The 22772-nt window shown below is 39.0% G+C and overlaps 2 protein-coding genes and 1 long non-coding RNA gene across 3 annotated transcripts in view; 1 reads left to right on the top strand and 2 right to left on the bottom strand.

Moving 5' to 3' along the window:
* dpy19l1l (dpy-19-like 1, like (H. sapiens)) overlaps positions 1-7409 on the top strand; it is a 31212-nt gene extending 23803 nt beyond the window's left edge. Inside the window, exons 16-22 of the mRNA XM_074652967.1 lie at positions 1454-1533; positions 2321-2345; positions 3405-3524; positions 3686-3860; positions 5541-5640; positions 6777-6902; positions 7104-7409. Of these exons, the coding sequence (XP_074509068.1) occupies positions 1454-1533; positions 2321-2345; positions 3405-3524; positions 3686-3860; positions 5541-5640; positions 6777-6902; positions 7104-7275 (798 nt within the window). The 3' untranslated portion in view covers positions 7276-7409. The remainder of the gene's footprint in view (positions 1-1453; positions 1534-2320; positions 2346-3404; positions 3525-3685; positions 3861-5540; positions 5641-6776; positions 6903-7103) is intronic.
* Positions 7410-7852: 443 nt separating this feature from the next.
* On the bottom strand, positions 7853-11549 carry LOC141778605 (uncharacterized). The gene is made up of 2 exons (XR_012596108.1): positions 9890-11549; positions 7853-9833 (listed from the first exon to the last, which is right to left on the bottom strand). It is a non-coding gene; the product is annotated as an uncharacterized LOC141778605 (long non-coding RNA).
* A 4143-nt stretch (positions 11550-15692) lies between these two features.
* The window catches only part of LOC141779820 (uncharacterized), a 34196-nt gene continuing 27116 nt past the window's right edge, over positions 15693-22772 (bottom strand). Inside the window, exons 23-28 of the mRNA XM_074654855.1 lie at positions 21273-21427; positions 20392-20671; positions 18427-18581; positions 17546-17825; positions 16379-16533; positions 15693-15836 (exon numbers count right to left, since the gene is read on the bottom strand). Coding sequence (XP_074510956.1) covers positions 15826-15836; positions 16379-16533; positions 17546-17825; positions 18427-18581; positions 20392-20671; positions 21273-21427 — 1036 coding nt within the window. The 3' untranslated portion in view covers positions 15693-15825. The remainder of the gene's footprint in view (positions 15837-16378; positions 16534-17545; positions 17826-18426; positions 18582-20391; positions 20672-21272; positions 21428-22772) is intronic.

The raw sequence follows: 22772 nt of genomic DNA on the forward strand, positions 1-22772 counted from the left end.
GGCAGTTCTTCACCTTAAAGAAAAGGGAAAATTGTTTTTTTTGTTATTGTGGTTCTATAAATGTAATTTATGGTGTCGTGAGATTTCTGCTAGACCGCCTTGTTAATACGTGGCTCCCTTTGTGTGCAGAAATCTGGAGAGTAAATAGTTTTTCGTGGTTTTTTTTGCAGTGAAAATGTTTTTTAAAAGGCTAAACGCCAACAAATATGGATTGAAGCAGAATATTTCGTTAAATACAAAGGTGTAGTGAATTTTGGAAATGATTACATCTTTTTTCAATAAACGTTGACTTTGGACTTTACAATGCTCTGGAGCTATTGGAAATGTTGGAAACAATCCTACGCAGGCACTACTGGAGTCTAATTCTACAAATAGTATAACGCCAATAATTTTAGTGTAGCCTGATCTTTATCTGCAACTACCCGCTGGACAGTGCTTCGTTTTTGGCTCGACTATTTCAAACGTGGCGGCGGGTGACAAACTTTCTCAGTTTACAGCTAAACAGTACACTAAAATATGTTTCTCAAAACATTTTAGGCGAAAAATAGGCATTATCATCATATTTGATCAGCGCTGCCTACTTTGACTGTTTGATCGGAGTTTCGCGAGTCCGCTGCCTTGCGATGGACGGACCTCATTTGCATAATGTTGAGGTTTAGTCGTGATTATGCAAATTCAGATATGGCGACTGGTCAGTCAACTCGCCGTGCCTGATCCATCATGCAACGCGCGGCCGGATCTCCTGCTCTCCATAGAAAATGAATAGGATCCGTCGACTTCCCGTACATCAACAGACTTGGTGTATTCCCACCATAACGCCCGTCCTTTTACACTGTCTTGTTACACTCTGTGTGAAATAAGGAGTCTTCTGTGTAGTCTGTAGTAAGAGAAACTGTACAGATGTGAGTTTGAAGCCTCCCATCTCACCTTTCAGAACAATACAGCAGGCAGTCAAACATGAAGTGAGACGCTGGCTCACGGCCACAGGAAGACAAAGCTGGGAGTTGATCTGCTCTGATTACTACGCATACATTTATTCTACCCCTGAGAAGAATTGCTTGAGTATGGGAGGAGGGTTTTTTAAATTCAGGTTATACTCTTTCAGTGTCAGAAAACTGCAGTGGTCTTGTTTGCTCTGCATGAGATGCGTATTTGACATTTACATGTGTATATTTAAGCTTTGAGAAAGGAAGAACAGCAAGATTTATTCCTGAAACATGATTTATTTTTTTGGGTGGGGGAGAGGCGAGCATCAGAGAAAAAGATATTTAAGGAACTGCTCTTTATGTAGTCTAATCTCATTACGCCTTGCCCACGCTAAGCTAAGAATACATAAGTCGATTTGACAAAGCATGGTATGCAGTACACGAGCAAGCTGTTAGGAAGATCTTCTCCTGCAGTTGTTGGAAACATGACATTTAAAGGAATCTCCTTTGCATTTTATTCTAACTAGACTGTCCAGGATATAGTCCGGTTCCTGAGGGACGGAGGGAAGACGTCTGTCAAGCCTGAGGATGTGGATGAAGCTGCAGGGTGAGCGTCCTGAGGCCTCCTCGCTGGCCTTGTTGCAGATTTCACCATATTTACTTCTTCACTCTATCAATTACTAAAAGTTTTAAATAGGAAAATATGAATTATTTTGTAATAATTAGGGCTGTCAATCGATTCGAATATTTCATCGCTAATAATCGCATGATTGCCCATAGTTAATCGCGATTAATTGCACATTTTCTTATCTGTTCAAAATGTACCTTAAAGCTTTGTCAAGTATTTAATACTCTTATCAACATGGGAGTGGACAAATATGCTTGCTTTATGCAAATGCATGTATATATTTATTATTGGAAATCAATTAACAACACAAAACAATGACAAATATTGTCCAGAAACCCATTAGAACCCATTTACATTCACATATATTGAGGTCAGAGGTCAAGGGACCCCTTTGAATATGGCCATGCCAGTTTTTCCACGCCAAAATTTAGTGTAAGTTTGGAGCGTTATTTAGCCTCCTTCCCGACAAGCTAGTATGACATGGTTGGTACCAATGGATTCCTAGTTTCATATGATCCCAGTATCTTCCGGCTAGCTTTAAAACTGAGCCTAACCAAAAAATAGCAAGTTGTATTAATGCCTTAAAGGAATTAGTGGCGTTTACGGATTATTATCGCGTTAACTTTGACAGCCTGAGCAATAATTTTACATGTGTTAATGAGTAATATCTTGATGAATAGTAAATATTTGTACATTTAAAAATATACATTTTTACAATATTGTACATATTTGGACAGTGGACAGCTGAGTTTGTTCTGTGTTGCAGGTCTGAAATAGCAGCAAAAGGAGAGGTGAGAAAAAATACTTTTTACATCCTTTATGTTATTGTTAAGTATATGTATAGTCGTCGTGATGATAACACCTCAGTGTGAACTCGTAGGCTTTCTTTGCAGCGTTATTCCATTTTTCTGAATCTGTTTTATTTGATTAGATTCCTCCAGTGCGGTAACGTCTGCTCAGTTACTATGTCCCTAAGTGGTTTTCATCCCTTTTCTCATTACAAAGAAATGAAAGGCAGCTTCCCCTTCTGTTATGAAATCTCCTTGCGCTGCCTTTTGTCAGCTCTCTCTCTCTCAGCTGCTTCATGTCATTTTCTGTAATATCCCTACCAGGGCAAGAAAGCGTTCAGATGTTCATCCACCCGCCAACGTGTGTGGAAGTTTCCAGAGTTTCCCAGATAATTGCTTTAATGTTTCTGTACGGCTCAGTGAGTAACGCTGCAGAGCCCCGAGGGTGTTCTCACTCCTCACGGGGAGAGCCGTGTTCAAAAAGATGAAAGCGTCATGCAGATGTCATTATACAGTCCGTCCAGCAAATGAAGCTTTTCTTCAGAGTTCAGGTTTGAATTGGAGGGGAGCTGCCTCTAAAAGAGATCATAGCTTCACTAACAGCAGGGCTGCAACTTAGGGACCAACAGAATGTTTGTTTTCTTTTTTATACCCAAATGAGCTTTATTCTATTGAAGTGTTGTCAGCTGTGAAACAGAAAATGTTCCCATATACTCAGAACATTCCCCTGGGTGCTCTCAGGGTCATCTAGAACATCTCTGCCAATTCATTGTCTATGGAGCAGCTCCACACTTTATCACAAATCACAAATTCAAGTTTTAGCACTCTATTTTTTTCGATTTGGGAAAGAGTACTATGCTATACTAAAATACTATGCAATATGAATCCAGATAAAGCTGTTTGTTTACTTCAACGTTGTGGATCAAACAGCCTGTTCTGAGTTCTGTGTTTATCTTGTGTTTAACTGCCTCAAGAGAGTGGTCACAGTTCCTGGTAGATTATCGTCCTCTGCACCTTCTTGTCAGTTGTGATCAGACTGTGTGTTAACTTGTCTCTCTGCAGCTGGTGTACCACAGCCTGCAGTTGGTGGCGTTTGCTGTCCTGGCTGTCCTCATCATGCGTCTGAAGCTCTTCCTGACGCCCCACATGTGCATCATGGCCTCGCTCATCTGCTCCAAACAGGTCTGTCTGCGATTCAAAATAACAATATACTCTTCATAGAAAAACAGGTTTTTGTTTTTTCTAATGTCATAGCGTTACGTTTCTCCTCTCTTTCCCTCTCTCTCTCTCGCTCTCTCTCTCCCTCGCTCTCTCTCTCTCTCTCCCCCTGGTGGTTCTGTCAGTTGTTCGGCTGGGTCGGGGAGAGGTTTAAACACCAGGTTGCCGTGTTTGCAGTCATGGCCATCATGGCCATACAGGGAGTGGCCAACCTGCAGGCCCAGTGGGGGATCATCGGAGAGTTCAGCAACCTGCCTCAGGAGGAGCTTCTGGACTGGATCCAGGACAACACCCGTCCTGGTGAGTGAAGTCAAGTCACCCACTTCCATGGCTACAGTGAAAATGATAATCCTCATTATTGAGTTGGATAATCACAAAGTTATTCAGGATTACATTACAAGTTCATCATAAACTGTGACAAAACGCAGCACCGAGAGAGCTTCTTGTTCCACTTTCTATGCCATAATAGGTCTACCAGGCGTGTGTTCAGAGAGGTGCTCTCAATATCTGAAATACTGTCACAGTCACAACAGGCTGAATGAAAGTATTATTTCCTTCCAAAGGTCAGCGAGGTAAAGAGGCTGACATTTTTGTTGTTTCTCTACCCAGTGAGCATTGTTTTAGTGAATTGGAAGGTCAAAAGAGGTCTAGACATCTAAGGGCGTTTTCATATTAGCTGCGATTGATTCGTACCGTGCTGGCAGAGTTGCGTCATCATCCACGTGTATTTGTTTATGTTGAGATCAGCTGTTCCAATGGCGGAGCATCGTAAAACACTTCATTCAAACAAGATAAAACTCACCAAAATCGTCGCCATTAGTCTTTCCAACAATGACCAACCCAGGTTTGGACGAAATAAACTCTAGCAATTGCCACCTGCCAAATACAGAGTAAATTTTAGCTGTGGCAGGTAAAATCGTAAGATCACCTGCCACCATGGCAGATAGGTTTTCCTTATATTAAGAAATATTGTTTTTAAAAGCAATTCCAAAATTCCAAAAATATTCTGGGATTAAGGTTACATGATATATTCCAGATTTCTACAGTCTGGTAGAGCTGACTCAATGTTTACAATTCTGAAAAGTTCCAGATAGATTTTCAGAAGTGGCAGACAAAAACATGGAGTGGCCAGTAGAAATGTTCAGTGACCTGCCACAGTGGCAGATGAGGAAAAAACATAATTTCAGACCCTGCTTTGGGGTCAAGTTTACTCGGATCCGGGCAAGCACCCTAAGATTAAACCAGCTAAATTTGTTTGAAATGCTAACTGTTGTTTTGTTGTCAATATTGTTGAATATAGGTGGGCAATATGACCAAAATCTTCTACCACGCTATATGTCATTTTATATCATGGTAACAGTATATATAAGGATACAGTAATTGTTCTGTAAATTCAAATTGTATAATTATGAATTTTCATATAAACAAAAACAGCTGCCTCACATGAGACAACGCTTGAGTTAAAAACAAAAGACTCAAAACAGTAAAACTAAAATTCTTTCAAAATGGAAGCTTTAAGGTTCCTGAGAATAATAATGTCAGGTTTTTTTTAGGTAAACGGGTACAAATAAATACCAGCCTGACTTCAGTCAATGCAATATAAAAATGTATATATAAAGGTGAATCAACAAGGGTAGGCTAAATAATAGAAACACCTGTCAGTATAAAACAATACAGTTCAACACAAACTAAATCCTCCAAAATGATCATAAAGTTGACTGTTAATTTTTACAGAGTCTTGCCTCAAAATTACAAAACTAACTGTGATGCAAATAGATACTCTGTTGTTGTATGTTGACTGAATAAATCATTTGAATGGACATCTGCGAGCCAATCAGACCAGTATTTTTCATGGCCGCAGTATACATTTTTAATATATGAAGAATAAAGAACTGGTAGTGTAGATACTCAACAGCATTCCTGTTCCCTCCTGTCTTTTTTTGTCTTATTTTTTTGTGGTTTTGTGTGTGATTGATACAGATTCCGTGTTCGCTGGGGCCATGCCCACCATGGCCAGCGTGAAGCTTTCCACAGGTCGACCCATCGTCAACCATCCCCACTATGAAGACGCTGGTCTGAGGTCAGAGGAACTCACAGCAGCACAACTGCTCTCATGCTCGGATCAGAGACACAAAGAGAAAGCATTTGTTTGGACAAAACATTCATGTTTAGCCAGAATTTCATGTAGAATTTGTGTAAAATCAACATCTCTCTCTCTTTGTCAATCTTTTCCGAAATGCATCGTTTACAGTACACAGAAGGATATGTAAGGAATGATGTACAGCGAGCCGGTCATTGTTGTGCCCTGAAGGGGTTTATTTCACAACAATGACCTGCTAGCTGTACATTATCCCGCTTATTACACGGCTACTTAAGACATCAATTATTTGACACAAAAACGGTCCGCCAGAGGTCGACATCAGAATTGCGATCATAGCAACTGTCTGTTATACATAGCAACGGTCTGCTATAAAGAAATAACAGACCGTAGAACGCCGTGATTGACCAATCAGAATCGAGTATTCAACAAAGCCGTGTAGGAAGTCACATTAAACACTATCTTCAAACTTTAATTTTTTTTATACAACTTTATTTTATAAACTATGTTTTGTACAACTAAATTTGAGTTTAAATTCTGGGGATTGATATTCAGTGGAAGCTGGGTGGTCAGAAAATGAAATTGTAGAAATGTGGAGAGTGGACTTTAACTCCGTATTTGCCCAGAGAGGGCCTTCCTTATCTGCAAATGTAGTAATCCAATAGGTACATTTGGCAATGTTAGCTGCCCAATAATAAAATAAAGAAGACATTATTTGAACAATAACTTGATCACAAGCTTGTTCTAATAAGATAGTAAGATTAAAATTCAAAACAAATAAATTCACCCTGAAATGAAATCTGCATTTAAAATAAAGTCTGAACAAAGGGAACATGAAACAAACTCCTGAGATGACTAATTTTCAGGACCGGCAAGAGTGGGTGTTGTCCAAATATTTGCAGGTTAAAGTTCTAAATTTAGAAACAGAGAGCTGTGTGGTTGATTCAGTCCTCATTCACATAACTTTGTGGGCGGTTTATGACCTCTGTAATATTGGTGATCTGCATGTCATCATCATTTAGTATAATTTTATGATTTGACTGATGTATTACTGCATACAAGGTGAAGTTGTTCACCACCTTATGCATTGTAACGGTGGTGTGATGCGTTCCTCGCAGGGAGAGAACCAAGCTAGTGTACTCCATGTACAGCCGCATGTCTGGAGAAACAGTGAAGGGGAACCTGATGACGCTGGGAGTGGATTTCTTCGTCTTGGAGGATTCCTGGTGCACCAGGCGAACCAGGTACCTCAACACCATCTCACCGAATGGGGAACATTGTTACCCAGGGCCACATTTAGATTTTGGGCATTTGCTTTTATCCAGAGAGAATTACAAAGAGAAAATTTGCCGATTTTAATTTAGTCAAAATGCTGGACGGATAGTTTAATGTTGTTTTCCTTTCTCCATCTTCTCCTCTTTTTTCTTCCCTCTCTCTTTGTCCAGGCCCGGGTGCAGCATGCCAGAGATCTGGGACATTGAGGATCCCGAAAACGTTGGTAAAATTCCCCTGTGCACCCACATGTCCAGGAGCTCACGACCCCACTTCACCACAGTCTTTTCCAATGACATTTACAAGGTTCTCAAAGTCCCCAAAGCTACCAAAGATCTCAGATAACACCGTGAGATGGACTGGTTCCGCACTAGTTGTGCTTTCCACCACTTCTTTTTTTTTTTTTTTTACATTTTTACAGGTTTTGATCAGTCACTGCCATTGCTGCTTTTTACTGAAACCCCCACAGTTCCCCTTTTTTGCGGTGCTCTGATTCACTTGAGCGGTTGGACAGGCCAAAATAACTTGCCATGAGTCTCTTCACTCTTGGTGCGCTCACAGTTCTCAGTATTTGTGACTTAAAGGAACTCCCTGTTCCCCACATTTTGCCAATCATTCTTATTGCTGCATCTTTGTCATCCAGCGACGTTCCCATTACGTCCATTGGTGCCCAAGTGAAAGCCGAAAGTTGCCCTAGCGCTTCATTTAGTTTGATGCTTTGGTTCTGTTATATAGAATCCTTAGTTTAAGGAACATTGTCCTAAAAGAGATGCTGTTCATACATCAGTATTGTTTCTTACTGTATAGAATTCATTTTCTTTCACTTTCACACAAGTAGTACATTTTGTCTGGCCGGACCAATCAATGATGTCCACATACTGTGAAGCAATACCTTGACAAAAGCTAACTTTTTCTGTTGTTATGCACAGTGTTAATCTCTGAAAAGATTTTTCAGTAGTACACAATTTTTTTTTATTTATTTGTGAGTATTTTTAATGCAAATTTCAAGGTGTTAAAGGAATAGTTCACCCAAATACAATACAAATCGTATATAGTACTCACTCACTCTTAGGCTCTCTATGGTCCCAGAAAAAAATAGTCTTATCGACTGGCGTTAAGGAGAGCTGAGTGCCCGAAAAATGAAAGCATATCAGTGCAAACAGAATTTGACAGAGGGCGAACAAAAGACAGAAAAAAAGGTTATAAAACGTCTGAAAAATGTTGTAAAAATCCCTGTACAGCATTATCCAATTGTCTTGTATCCATTCATGGGCTCATGGAAATCCAAACACAACTATTTTTACGAAACTATTGCTAGACAAAGCATTTCTGGATTATCCTCCCGTGAAGGAATTTATTGTGCACTTGTGTGCGTTTACTCACTCGTGCTTTGAATTGATGACCCGCCTACGAGTAAATGCGCACACGGCGATGTTATAACCTCTTTTGCTGTCTTTCGTTCGGCCTCCAATGTTCTTTCATTTTTTGGGGCGTTTCACTCTTTTTCTGGGACCATAGAGAGCCTAGGGAGGTGAGTACTATATACAATTTATAATGTTTTTGGGTGAACAATTCCTTTAAGACATTTTTTTTAGAAGCCAACAGTGTTTTAAGAGTCTTGGAACCACAGGGGGAAATTCTGTTCTTGTGATTTGAAGCTTTTACAAATATTTTTACTACATATCATTCAGCCTTAGCGTCCAGATGGAATTGGTGCCATGCCATTGTTCCGATGGCCCATTATTCCAAAAACCCCAATAGTCAAAAAAATTTCCCATTCGACCAAAGCCTATTTGTCTGAAAGCCTGTTACCCCAATAAAAAAAACGCCCATTGTTCCGAAGGCCCATCGCTCCAAAAATACAAACTCTCCGTGCAATGAACAGAAGCACATGGCTAATTATTATACAAAATGATGTCATTGGACCTTTTCGGTCCCGTTTTTTTTTTTTTTTTTTTTCGACCAAGGCTAAACCTAACTAATCTCACTCCCCATGCCAAAAGGTAACCAATCCAACCAGCGAAGGCAATGAGTAATATGAAGGCGGAGTGGTGGGTCATGCCTTCGTCAGTAGGAAAAAAAATCGGGAAGGTCCGACAACGTCATTCTGCATAAGTGAGTGTGTATTTTCAGAGTAATGGCCGTTTGTTTCTGGAATAACAGCCTGTCAGACAAATGGGCTTTCGGTCCAGTAGGACATTTTTCAGACTATTGGGGTTTCGGAATAATGAGACGTCGGAACAATGGTCATTCTCCATTAGGGATGGAACGGTTCAGGTAAAAAATCCGAACCATTCGGTTCACTAGTCACGGTTCAGGACGTGTATGAATTGTTCGGTTCATTTGAAATAAGTTATGAGGCCGATTGTGTATTTTTTTCATGTAGAGTTAGGCTTCCGTTTATTGTCATACGAGAAATCAAGGCCTATTGAAGGAGGCTGCGACACGGGTGGACATGGGTCTCTAGGTATGGGGTTTAACACATGCGCAGTGTAACTGAATCTGCGGTCGTGCGTTGCTATTGGCTCGATTTCGGCGAGACTAGATTTTACTGCGCATGTGTTGATGAAACGTGACCCAGCACCCTTCACGGATGAAGTGGTGAAGTGCGGAAGTGCGGCTGTCACTCAGATTAGGAAATGGCGAGTAGACACGATAAAGTACAGTTAGAGGATCCACCAGCATCGTTTCACTCTGCTGTATGGGAGCATTACGGATTTAATGTTACTTATGAAAATGACGGGAAAAAGTGGTGTATAAAACGGCGACTGTGTAAGCACTGTGCAACATGTGTGGTTTATGCTAGCGGCAACACTTCCAATATGATGAACAATTTATGAAGACATCACCTCGGTGTGTCCGTCAATAGAGCAAGGAGGAGAAAGTCGGGTAGGAAAGAGCAACTCCTCCCCGCAGCATTTAAACAGCCTCTCAATCAGGGAATTGAGACATATTAAACTGTTCTTTTTTTTTTAGTATAGTTCTGGTTGAGCTTATGCTTCAATTTATGTTGATGGCCTTAGTCTATAATTACATCATATTTATATGAAAATAACAAAGCAGCATTTTTTGTTTACACTAATTACTGTAGAAGACTTATTCTTTCAATTAAGATTTGACAATGAAGAAGTGTTTATGTTCCTTATGTAAGTCATACTTTTGTTAAGGCAAACATTTGTTAACTTACTTTGCCAAATAAATGAAAAGCATGTTGACATCAGAACATGACCTCCTCGCTGTAACATAAATGAACCGAACCGAACCCAAAACCGCGACCCCAAAACCGTGATATGAATCGAACCGGTCCCAGAAAAAGAGTGAACCATTCCACCCCTAGTCCCCATGGAATTAACTCAAGAAGATTTTTAACAAAAGTTCACATGGTAGAAGAGCTTTCATTCTTAATTCAGTTTTAAACTGGTGGAAAGAGTTTTTTTTATGGCAAAACAAGAAGACTTCCTCTAATTGTGCCCTGTAACAGCTTTTTTGTAAATACCCAAAGTCTGTAAAATACCAACGTACGACCTTCAAAAGGTTCTTTTTGTTTCTTGAATTACTGTTTATTGCCAAAGGAAGTCTTATTATTAAAGCTGCGTATTCGGGGTACTGTAGCACATAAAAGATGTGTTTTAGTGATTGAGAAGCATCAGTTTGTGAGTTCTGTAACAGCCAATCCAAACTATTTGTAGCAGTGGATTTTAGGTCAATGGTAGCAGTCGTTGGTTCTTTCTTCAGGGCGCATTAATTCAATATTTCATAAATATGCTTATTTGTTTTCTTGCAGAGAGTTAGGTGAGAAGATTCATATCAGGTCTAGATATGAGAGTGGTATCGATCTTCTCATCTAACTTTTGGCAAGAAACCAATTAAGTGTCTTTCCCAAAATGTTGAATATTCCTATAAGAGGGAGGAGTTATCATGTTTGAGGAGGGGCAACAGGAGAAACTAACATTATTACTTCCTGATCCCTCTTCCTGCTGCAAGAGTGTAAATTTAAGCCACTGCCACGCAGACATTTGGCAGTTTCTGTTTCATGTCTACTCCTCCAGCATCGTGGCAAATCCTTCACAATTATGGGTAACTACTTATCAAATATTATGTGATGGGTTTTTTGTTTGTTTTCTTGAAAGGCTCTCTCAGCTTTAATGCATTTTTTGTATATGAACTTGTAACAGGTTGAAATCATTTGGGTACAACACACCTTGTTGCAGGTGATTTCATTGATTGGGCAACCGAATGAGATGAAAGAACAAATTTAAATTAGTGAGATGACACCAAACGATCATACATTTACAATTCAGAAAGTCCTGGTGAGATTAAATGTGCCGGAGCGAGCGGTTGAACAAATCATACAGTATACATTTAATCTGTGACATTTTGTCCATCTGATATCAGAGCAGTTTGTTTATGTACTACTCGTCCGAAGACTGAGGTTTCACGGTGTAGAAGTGATCTTGTAAGTCAAGTGCCCGTTTTTAAGGAGTGGGGCCGTCGTCACACTTCCCGAAATACTTTGACATAAATAGTTTATTCCTGTCGCAGGCGTAAATGTGTTTCAGATGTCTTTTATAATATTTGTCTATTTTGTCTGTATTTTAAAAAATAAAATATTTGCCATGATCACACCATTGCTTTTTTTGCCTTAAATATATGTTTGAAAAATATAAATCAGACTATTTTAGTCTTAGTTGTGGGGTCCTTTCTGCTGAAGGCGAGACTAAATTAGCATTACAATGCACTGGTGCATCACATGCTAAAGTTCTCTCTGGCTGAGAAACAGAGACTGAACAGCTGTCATCACCCTTGTGACAGAGTGGTAAGGAGGCTGAACAGGCTGAACTTTTGGAGGGAGGAGCACAGAGGAAGGTGTCATTTCTCTGTGGCTGAGAAGAACATGTGGCAGGATATCTTCTTGAAGATAAACTACATGTGTCTTCACTGTCAGTTTCAGAACAATAGGAAGCCAGGTAGCTGTTCACTCTTTCTCTCAGTGGAGGTTGAGGAGCTGACTCCATTCCCAAGGACTTTGAGAAAGACATTCTAATCTAAGCCCTAACAATTTCTCTTTGTATTGAAAAAGAGCTAACTCTGCTGAATGCAGGTCTTCTAAGTAACGCATGGCTTTCTTATCAGCTGTCTGAACTTCATGGAGGAGACTAGCACTTTGCGTTCTTAGGCTATCTACCTCTTTTTCCAGGGCTGCTTTACTCTGAATGGCAAGACTGGTCTGCCTGCGGAAAATCAGAAGTAAGCATTTCAACAATGAATCTTTGGATGCGGTCTGCGCATCACACCTGTCTGTGAGGAGCGATTCTATTTCTTTCCTGCACTCACTGAAACTCAACCTGCTGATGAGTTCAGGGCAGCCAGGGTTTAGATTCTGTGCTAGGGAAGAAATAAAAAGCTCAACACAGGGGTTCTCCATTGTTATATCTGGAATTATAGGGTGAAACTAAACAGGATGTCTAGTACAAAACAAAAACAATGTTGCTGGCTATGTTGTTGCGTTGGCAGACACCTTGTGGTGTAGTTTGGGAGGTACACTAGCCTAACAACAATGCACTGGCCTACACTATGGGGGGTATTCCCAGTGGAGGAGGGGACCAACTAGTGACTCTAGTGGGCATTAAACAAAAGGGGCCAGTAAAGTAAATAAAGGTTTACAAAAGAAGTTTGCTTACACACAACATGCACTAACTGAGATGCAGGGCAGTAACAGTTGTGATGATGTTTCTTAAAGGTGACTCAAGCTGGGACACGTGGACGTAACAACTAGGTGCAAACTTATATCACAGGGCTTTTAGCACGCTGTGGCTCTTATCTTAACTCAGGCTGGAATGCTTGGCAGTTACACAGCCAGGTACAAGCTCTCTATGTTACACAGGGCCGGTGGCAAGCTGTGTCATTAAAGGAACACTTAGATTAACAGCAAAATATGACAACTAGACCAGATTGCATTGAATACTTATTATTCAAATGCTGAACCAAAATTCTTTCAAGTTCTACAGCGTAGGTTAACTTGAATTAGCAGCAAAAGCAAATCTTATAATTAACACTATAAAGGCTTAAAGTGTTAATAATCAAACTCTCTCGAATAACAATTCTAACCACCATGTACTTGTTTAAAAGTACAGCTGGACTTCTACTCCTGTGGAGGACTAGTGCTGTAGAATGTAAACACTTTTGGTTTGTTTAGAATTGGAATATGAAATTTGTTTTTGACCAAAAATTAGGCTGAAAATTAATATTGCACAATTATGAACAATATGCCAACAATAATATTATGCCTCACACGGGGCACCAATATGTAGGGATTTGGCTGTAACAGGTTTGGTTATTAGCAAATTAATTAATAAAGAATAATATAATTATTAATATTAATAAAGATTATCAATAAACATTAATAATAAATGGGGCACCACCCTGGAATCAGGGACCAATAACAAATGTTAATATAGTCTCATTATATATGCTAAACTATGAATTTGGAATGTTGATTAATAATTAAATTAATAACTATAACCAAAATAGATAGTAAAGGTTGAAGGATATCGGAGTTCTTGACATAGCAGAGGTTGGCATTATTCACTCTTGTACAACATTAACCAGACCAGCGTGTATATTCCACAAACATTTATTTACAAGATAATAAAGGTGTAAAACACAATATTAATCTAACTAAATAACTAAACTAAACAAACCAAACAAAGTGTGTAAGCATGTGTGTGTCTGTGTGTGTGTGTGTGTGTGAGAGAGAGAGAGAGAGAGAGAGAGGGAGGGGGAGAGAGACGAGATGGCTTCTTGTCTCAAGATGTCTGCCTACAGACACTGTAAAACTACAAAGATGGCGGAATCAAAGATGGCCGCCAGCATGTCACCACATGGCCTCTTTGTTCTTTGGAACACATGTGCTCAGGAAGGACAGAGAGGGGGGTGATGTGGGGTTAAGATTATCTGAAGCTGTATGTTTATGTTTAACTAATTCACAGTTTCTGTATATGTCAGATAATGCAGTGGGTTACAAAAGATGGTTAGTTTGCATGCAAGACCTTGTCTATGTGAAGCATAAACTAAACACATCAGATGTGGCGAAGCCACCTACCCAAATATCAAATACAAATAAATCACCACAGTCAAACTCAATGAATAACATTAAACCAAATCAATACAAGTACATTCTAGAAATCAAAGTTGAACAGTCTTGCTCAGCCATGTGCATAATGCTAAGGTAAGCCCAGTACGTTACCGATCCATGGAAGAAAAGGGTTTGTAATTCCATGGGTTGAAGTTGTGGTTCCAAGTCAAAGATGTCGTCTTTGCTGTGCTCCAATCAAGTTGTGCAGATTGGTTAGCTTGGTGCTAACTTCCTTGCGGTTGTTGCTTGAAGTTAGGTAAGAAGGCAGGCTCTCGCGTCTTCTGCCTGAGAAGATCCTTGTGTTCCAATGGCTGTTTCCTAACAGGCCATAGAATCGGAGAGCAGAGCTGCTTCCGGTCTCTGGAGAGCAGCAGCTCACCTCAAGCAGGTCAGGAGGTGAGGACATGAAGAGCAGAAAGAGGAGGAACAAAGAGATTCCTCTGGTTTTGTCCTGGGTGAATTTCACACCTATGTGTGAAATGCTACAGTAGCCAATGGCTGAGCTGAGTCCACAGCCAATGGCTGCATGACTCAAGGATCCTGAGAAGCATAGTTCATTGTCTTTGCCACCAGAAATGGCAGGTCCCTACAAGTCAGTACAGGATACATGGCGTACAAAAGACACGCGGAAATCAAGAAAAGCGTACTTTTTGCATGCTAAACGCCTTGCGCATTATCGTGGCATTTATACGCCTTTTCGTGCTGAAATGGGATATGGGAATGCCAAATAAGTTCTGATGTAGTAAACATTTCTGCTGTCGCTATTTTCCTGGATATATCTTTAAATTTTCTTCGTTTCCAGACATTGCGAAACTACAATAGTCCGAAAATGTCCCAATGTTCTGAAAGGCCCATTGCTCCGAAAATACAAACTCTCCCTGAAAGGAACAGAAGCACATGGCTAATTATTATGCACAATTCTCAGACCTTCCCGGTTGCATTATCCTTTTCTCTACCATGGGAAAGGAATGACCCGCCCTACTCTGCCTCTGGTTGGCTTACCCTGATATTCTTACCTTAAACCTAATTAATCTCACTCCTCATGCCTAAACGTAACCAGCATAACCAACGTAACCAACCCAACCAACGAAGAGAATGAGTAATAAGAGACAGAGTGGTGAGTCGGGCCCTCTCCAGTTGGAACAATGACATCATTCTGCATAATAATTAGCCATGTGCTTCTGTTTGTTGCATGGAGAGTGTGCCTGTCCTTTCCAGTGTTTTTCGGGATAACAGACTGTCGGACAAATGGGCTTTTGGTCCAATGGGAAATTTTTCGGACTATTGGGGTTTCGGAACAACGGGCAGTCTTCAAATCATTTACCAAAAAAAAAACCAAAGGAGAAAGTGTTCCCCGTTCAAAGCTCATTCAGTTGCTGTCTGGCTGATGATTGGTCAACTGACTGTGCTGCTGCTCTCATATAGTAGGCTTATTTCACACCATTGTTGTAGATTGTTGTAGGCTGATATTAACAGAGAAATAATCAAAGACCCAGTTTATCTGACTAAGCTCCATGTTGCACATTTATTGGTTCTTTGTCATGTGAACAATCAAACTTAAGATGAGTACATAATGCAGAATTAGTTAAATTCTTGCAAATGAAGATAACTTTATAGCTAATCCAGGGTAGAGCCATACACCTCCACCTCGTACAGGGTCAGTAACTCCTCTCTTCCAGGGATAACTATGGTAACATATCGGCCATCCATCCCGCCGGAACACTGGAATTCAACAGTAGCACCTGCCGGGATGCTTGTGATCAAAGCACACCTGGTAGAAGAAGAAGTTGCAACTTAAACAGTAAAATAACTATTAACAAAATTTTATTCAACTATCAATTTATCATTTACGTTTATTATATTATTTTTTATAATATATTATTATTATTATTATTATTATTATTATTATTATAGTTGTCACCATTCATTTCTGTATGGGTCGGGCTGTAACATACGATCTGCTGTTACGTAAAGATTGGAGGTGCAGTGTTATGACCAGGACGTCAATTTTTAATGCAAAAATGACTGAGATTTTGCACACCAGAGAGAGAAACTGAAATGTTCTTCCTCCTGTAGCATAAATGTATTCCATCTAAATTACAATTTATTGACTTTTTAATATTAGTATTGTAATTAACAGGCGGTAAACTACCTGGGATTGCTGACATGGTTTTGTGCAAACTTGCATCACTAAAATCTGCTGCAGGTTTTGTGGGACCTGCAGGCTGGACACCCTCTGATCTGTTATACTCTATCTACTGATAAGAAGCTGTAGAACACTGAGATACAACATGGTACAGCTCAAATTCTCACCAGTTGGTAGTCGGTACCCATACACCTCCACCTCGCACAGGGTCAGGTACTCCTGTCTTCCAGGGACAACTATGGTAACATATCGGCCATCCATCCCGCCGGAACACTGGAATTCAACAGTAGCACCTGCCGGGATGCTTGTGATCAAAGCACACCTGGTAGTAGAAGAAGCAGAAATCACCAAATTAGCTACGCAAAGGTTGGCTGAGGAAATAGACAATTCATTTTCACCGCAACCATGTGTTTAACTTGACATACAACATACACAGAGAGCTTACTTATTAGGGCTTGTGACTGTTACCACATTTACTTTCAATTCCATACAAAAAAGCTAGACTGATAAATCAGCCAGGCTGATATATTGGCCGATATCAGCTTATTCAAATACATCTTTATCAGTGTATATGTCGGCCAATAAGTTACAAGTATCATGTCCCGCCCTCCTCTAAGGTTATATTTGTTATGTTTATGTTATTATTTCCTCTTTTATTTTGGTATACTCACCTTTGGTTACAGATAATTCACTTCCTGTGTGTTTCCCGCCTGGGTGATTGTCTACCCTGCCCTGATTGCTTTCACCTGTCCCTCATTAGCCCTGCTGTCACCTGTCCCTCGTTATCACCCTCCTCTCATTGTGTATTTAGTCTGCGTGCTCCCTTTGTCTGTGCCAGTTCGTCTTATCGGTTTCAGTGAGCGTTGCAGCTTTCCTGGTGTTTTTTTGGACCTATCTTCAGTGACCTTGACTCTGATCTACTCAGTGTGTTTGAGTCTTGCTATTGAGTCCTTTTTCTGTAACACTGTGATAACAAGAAATTACAGTATGGAAATGTCAAACATAAACTGTAAAAAAAAACTCCCAAATATGAATTTGGTAACACTTAAAAATAACCATAATTTATAAATGGTAAATTGATAGTTAATTAAACTATAGTTAACAGATATTTTACTGTTGAATGATAATTAATGTTTGGTAATTATTAGTAATGCTATAATTTTTGTTATTTTATCAGTAGTTTGTATAATGTGCAATAATTAGTTTATAAATGATATATTGTATCATAGCTGATAGGAGACGATAGCAATTACATTCTGATTAGTAAACTATTAGTTTATTGCTGTGCACATTATAACATCTTATTTACTATATTAAGTATTCGTTAATGGTACCTGGGATTGCTGACATGGTTTACCAGATCATCTCCAATGCGGATCTCAGCTCCATTGATTCGTTTTGGGACTGCATCAGCTCGGTTGGTTATGTAAACAGAAAACACTTTGTGGGTATTGCGCAGATCCAGTCGCCACCAGGGGTTGAGGTCGCCGTTTGTGTGACTGAGGGACCCATCATTCCAGAGGCAGGTTTTTTTCCCATTAATGGCATTAGATGCAACGCCACTAGAATACGTTGATGACTGTGAGGCATCTCCCGTGAGTGCCAGGTTCACTCCTGTAAAAACAATGTAGTATCAACACCGATAGGTGATTTATTTAAATGTAAATCAGCTTTTATTGACACACACAGGACATTTACTCTCTGCATTTAACCCATCCTATTAGGACGCCCTCGCAGTATGCACGTACATTAGCAAGTTGGCAGTATTTTTTCCATCGTATTATATAGCCTCCAGAATAATATCAATGTATTAAAAATGTCCGTTGTTCCCCTTTAAGGAGAAATTGATACTGTGTTCAAAGATGGCGTCCCATTCATTCCTATGAAAGTTGCTCAGTGCCTGCATAAGCCGAAAAAGCCTCTGTGGCCCATCGTCAGTACTGTCGGTACGGAGCTAAGCGCCAGAGACTTATATTTCTTCTATATGTTTTTGATCTATATCTTCTAGACGTTTTATATGTTAGTGGACTGGATGGATCAAATTCTGATAATAATAAGAGTTATTTTGGGGGTTTTGTGCAAACTTGCATCACTAAAATCTGCTGCAGGTTTTGTGGGACCTGCAGGCTGGACACCCTCTGATCTGTTATACTTTATCTACTGATAAGAAGCTGTAGAACACTGAGATACAACATGGTACGGCTCAAATTCTCACCAGTTGGTAGACGGTACCCATACACCTCCACCTCGCACAGGGTCAGGTACTCCTCTCTTCCAGGGACAACTATGGTAACATATCGGCCATCCATCCCGCCGGAACACTGGAATTCAACAGTAGCACCTGCCGGGATGCTTGTGATCGAAGCACACCTGGTAGTAGAAGAAGCAGAAATCACCAAATTAGCTACGCAAAGGTTGGCTGAGGAAATAGACAATTCATTTTCACCGCAACCATGTGTTTAACTTGACATACAACATACACAGAGAGCTTACTTATTAGGGCTTGTGACTGTTACCACATTTACTTTCAATTCCATATGAAAGAGCTAGACTGATACATCAGCCAGGCTGATATATTGGCCGATATCAGCTTATTCAAATACATCTTTATCAGTGTATATGTCGGCCAATAAGTGACAAGTGTCATGTCCCGCCCTCCTCTAAGGTTATGTTTGTTATGTTTATGTTATTATTTCCTCTTTTATTTTGGTATACTCACCTTTGGTTACAGATACTTCACTTCCTGTGTGATTCCCGCCTGGGTGATTGTCTACCCTGCCCTGATTGTTTTCACCTGTCCCTCATTAGCCCTGCTGTCACCTGTCCCTCGTTATCACCCTCCTCTCATTGTGTATTTAGTCTACGTGCTCCCTTTGTCTGTGCCAGTTCGTCTTATCGGTTTCAGTGAGCGTTGCAGCTTTCCTGGTGTTTTTTTGGACCTATCTTCAGTGACATTGACTCTGATCTACTCAGTGTGTTTGAGTCTTGCTATTGAGTCCTTTTTCTGTAACACTGTGATAACAAGAAATTACAGTATGGAAATGTCAAACATAAACTGTAAAAAAAACTCCCAAATATTAATTTGGTAACACTTAAAAATAACCATAATTTATAAATGGTAAATTGATAGTTAATTAAACTGTAGTTAACAGATATTTTACTGTTGAATGATAATTAATGTTTGGTAATTATTAGTAATGCTATAATTTCTGTTATTTTATCAGTAGTTTGTATAATGTGCAATAATTAGTTTATAAATGATATATGGTATCATAGCTGATAGGAGACGATAGCAATTACATTCTGATTAGTAAACTATTAGTTTATTGCTGTGCACATTACAACATCTTATTTACTATATTAAGTATTCGTTAATGGTTACCAAATGATTTGTAAACCTTTAAGAAATTATTTGCAAAACATCTAAAACATTACGTAGATAGATGGACCAGAAACCAACTATTAACCATTAAAACCATAGTATACTATCTAAATAATGTTTATAGATGTTTTACAAAGTAATCATTTAACAAGGTATTATAATCACCAGTTGCAACTTTATAATAGCCATCCAAATAATGTTTATAGACGGTTTACAAACCAATTATTAACCATTAAAAAAGTGTAACAATTATCTAGCTATGTAAAGTTTATAGATGTTTTACAAATATTTTCTAAAAGGTTTACAAATATTTTTTCATAATCAATAACAAATACTTACATAGTATATAAAATGTTGTACAACAATAAATTGCAAAAATAACTAAGTTAGTATTTTAATTATATATAAATTATAGCATTACTAATAATTGGTAAACTTTATTAATTATAATTTAATGGTTTGTCAACAGTAAAATAACTATTAACAAAATTTTATTCAACTATCAATTTATCATTTACGTTTATTATATTATTTTTTATAATATATTATTATTATTATAAGTGTCACCATTCATTTCTGTATGGGTCGGGCTGTAACATACGATCTGCTGTTACGTAAAGATTGGAGGCGCAGTGTTATGACCAGGACGTCAATTTTTAATGCAAAAATGACTGAGATTTTGCACACCAGAGAGAGAAACTAAAATGTTCTTCCTCCTGTAGCATAAATGTATTCCATCTAAATTACAATTTATTGACTTTTTAATATTAGTATTGTAATTAACAGGCGGTAAACTACCTGGGATTGCTGACATGGTTTCCCAGATCATCTCCAATGCGGATCTCAGCTCCATTGATTCGTTCTGGGACTGCATCAGCTCGGTTGGTTATGTAAACAGAAAACACTTTGTGGGTTTTTCGCAGATCCAGTCGCCACCAGGGGTTGAGGTCGCCGTTTGTGTGACTGAGGGACCCATCATTCCAGAGGCAGGTTTTTTTCCCATTAATGGCCCTAGATGCAACGCCACTAGAATACGTTGATGACTGTGAGGCATCTCCCGTGAGTGCCAGGTTCACTCCTGTAAAAACAATGTAGTATCAACACCGATAGGTGATTTATTTAAATGTAAATCAGCTTTTATTGACACACACAGGAAATTTACTCTCTGCATTTAACCCATCCTATTAGGACGCCCTCGCAGTATGCACGTACATTAGCAAGTTGGCAGTATTTTTTCCATCGTATTATATAGCCTCCAGAATAATATCAATGTATTAAAAATGTCCGTTGTTCCCCTTTAAGGAGAAATTGATACTGTGTTCAAAGATGGCGTCCCATTCATTCCTATGAAAGTTGCTCAGTGCCTGCATAAGCCGAAAAAGCCTCTGTGGCCCATCGTCAGTACTGTCGGTACGGAGCTAAGCGCCAGAGACTTATATTTCTTCTATGTGTTTTTGATCTATATCTTCTAGACTTTTTATATGTTAGTGGACTGGATGGATCAAATTCTGATAATAATAAGAGTTATTTTGGGGGTTTTGTGCAAACTTGCATCACTAAAATCTGCTGCAGGTTTTGTGGGACCTGCAGGCTGGACACCCTCTGATCTGTTATACTTTATCTACTGATAAGAAGCTGTAGAACACTGAGATACAACATGGTACGGCTCAAATTCTCACCAGTTGGTAGACGGTACCCATACACCTCCACCTCGCACAGGGTCAGGTACTCCTCTCTTCCAGGGACAACTATGGTAACATATCGGCCATCCATCCCGCCGGAACACTGGAATTCAACAGTAGCACCTGCCGGGATGCTTGTGATCAAAGCACACCTGGTAGTAGAAGAAGCAGAAATCACCAAATTAGCTACGCAAAGGTTGGCTGAGGAAATAGACAATTCATTTTCACCGCAACCATGTGTTTAACTTGACATACAACATACACAGAGAGCTTACTTATTAGGGCTTGTGACTGTTACCACATTTACTTTCAATTCCATATGAAAGAGCTAGACTGATACATCAGCCAGGCTGATATATTGGCCGATATCAGCTTATTCAAATACATCTTTATCAGTGTATATGTCGGCCAATAAGTGACAAGTGTCATGTCCCGCCCTCCTCTAAGGTTATGTTTGTTATGTTTATGTTATTATTTCCTCTTTTATTTTGGTATACTCACCTTTGGTTACAGATACTTCACTTCCTGTGTGATTCCCGCCTGGGTGATTGTCTACCCTGCCCTGATTGTTTTCACCTGTCCCTCATTAGCCCTGCTGTCACCTGTCCCTCGTTATCACCCTCCTCTCATTGTGTATTTAGTCTACGTGCTCCCTTTGTCTGTGCCAGTTCGTCTTATTGGTTTCAGTGAGCGTTGCAGCTTTCCTGGTGTTTTTTTGGACCTATCTTCAGTGACCTTGACTCTGATCTACTCAGTGTGTTTGAGTCTTGCTATTGAGTCCTTTTTCTGTAACACTGTGATAACAAGAAATTACAGTATGGAAATGTCAAACATAAACTGTAAAAAAAACTCCCAAATATTAATTTGGTAACACTTAAAAATAACCATAATTTATAAATGGTAAATTGATAGTTAATTAAACTGTAGTTAACAGATATTTTACTGTTGAATGATAATTAATGTTTGGTAATTATTAGTAATGCTATAATTTCTGTTATTTTATCAGTAGTTTGTATAATGTGCAATAATTAGTTTATAAATGATATATGGTATCATAGCTGATAGGAGACGATAGCAATTACATTCTGATTAGTAAACTATTAGTTTATTGCTGTGCACATTACAACATCTTATTTACTATATTAAGTATTCGTTAATGGTTACCAAATGATTTGTAAACCTTTAAGAAATTATTTGCAAAACATCTAAAACATTACGTAGATAGATGGACCAGAAACCAACTATTAACCATTAAAACCATAGTATACTATCTAAATAATGTTTATAGATGTTTTACAAAGTAATCATTTAACAAGGTATTATAATCACCAGTTGCAACTTTATAATAGCCATCCAAATAATGTTTATAGACGGTTTACAAACCAATTATTAACCATTAAAAAAGTGTAACAATTATCTAGCTATGTAAAGTTTATAGATGTTTTACAAATATTTTCTAAAAGGTTTACAAATATTTTTTCATAATCAATAACAAAT

Source organism: Sebastes fasciatus, chromosome 12 (genome assembly GCF_043250625.1).
Source record: "Sebastes fasciatus isolate fSebFas1 chromosome 12, fSebFas1.pri, whole genome shotgun sequence".
Classification (NCBI taxonomy): Eukaryota; Metazoa; Chordata; class Actinopteri; order Perciformes; family Sebastidae; genus Sebastes; species Sebastes fasciatus.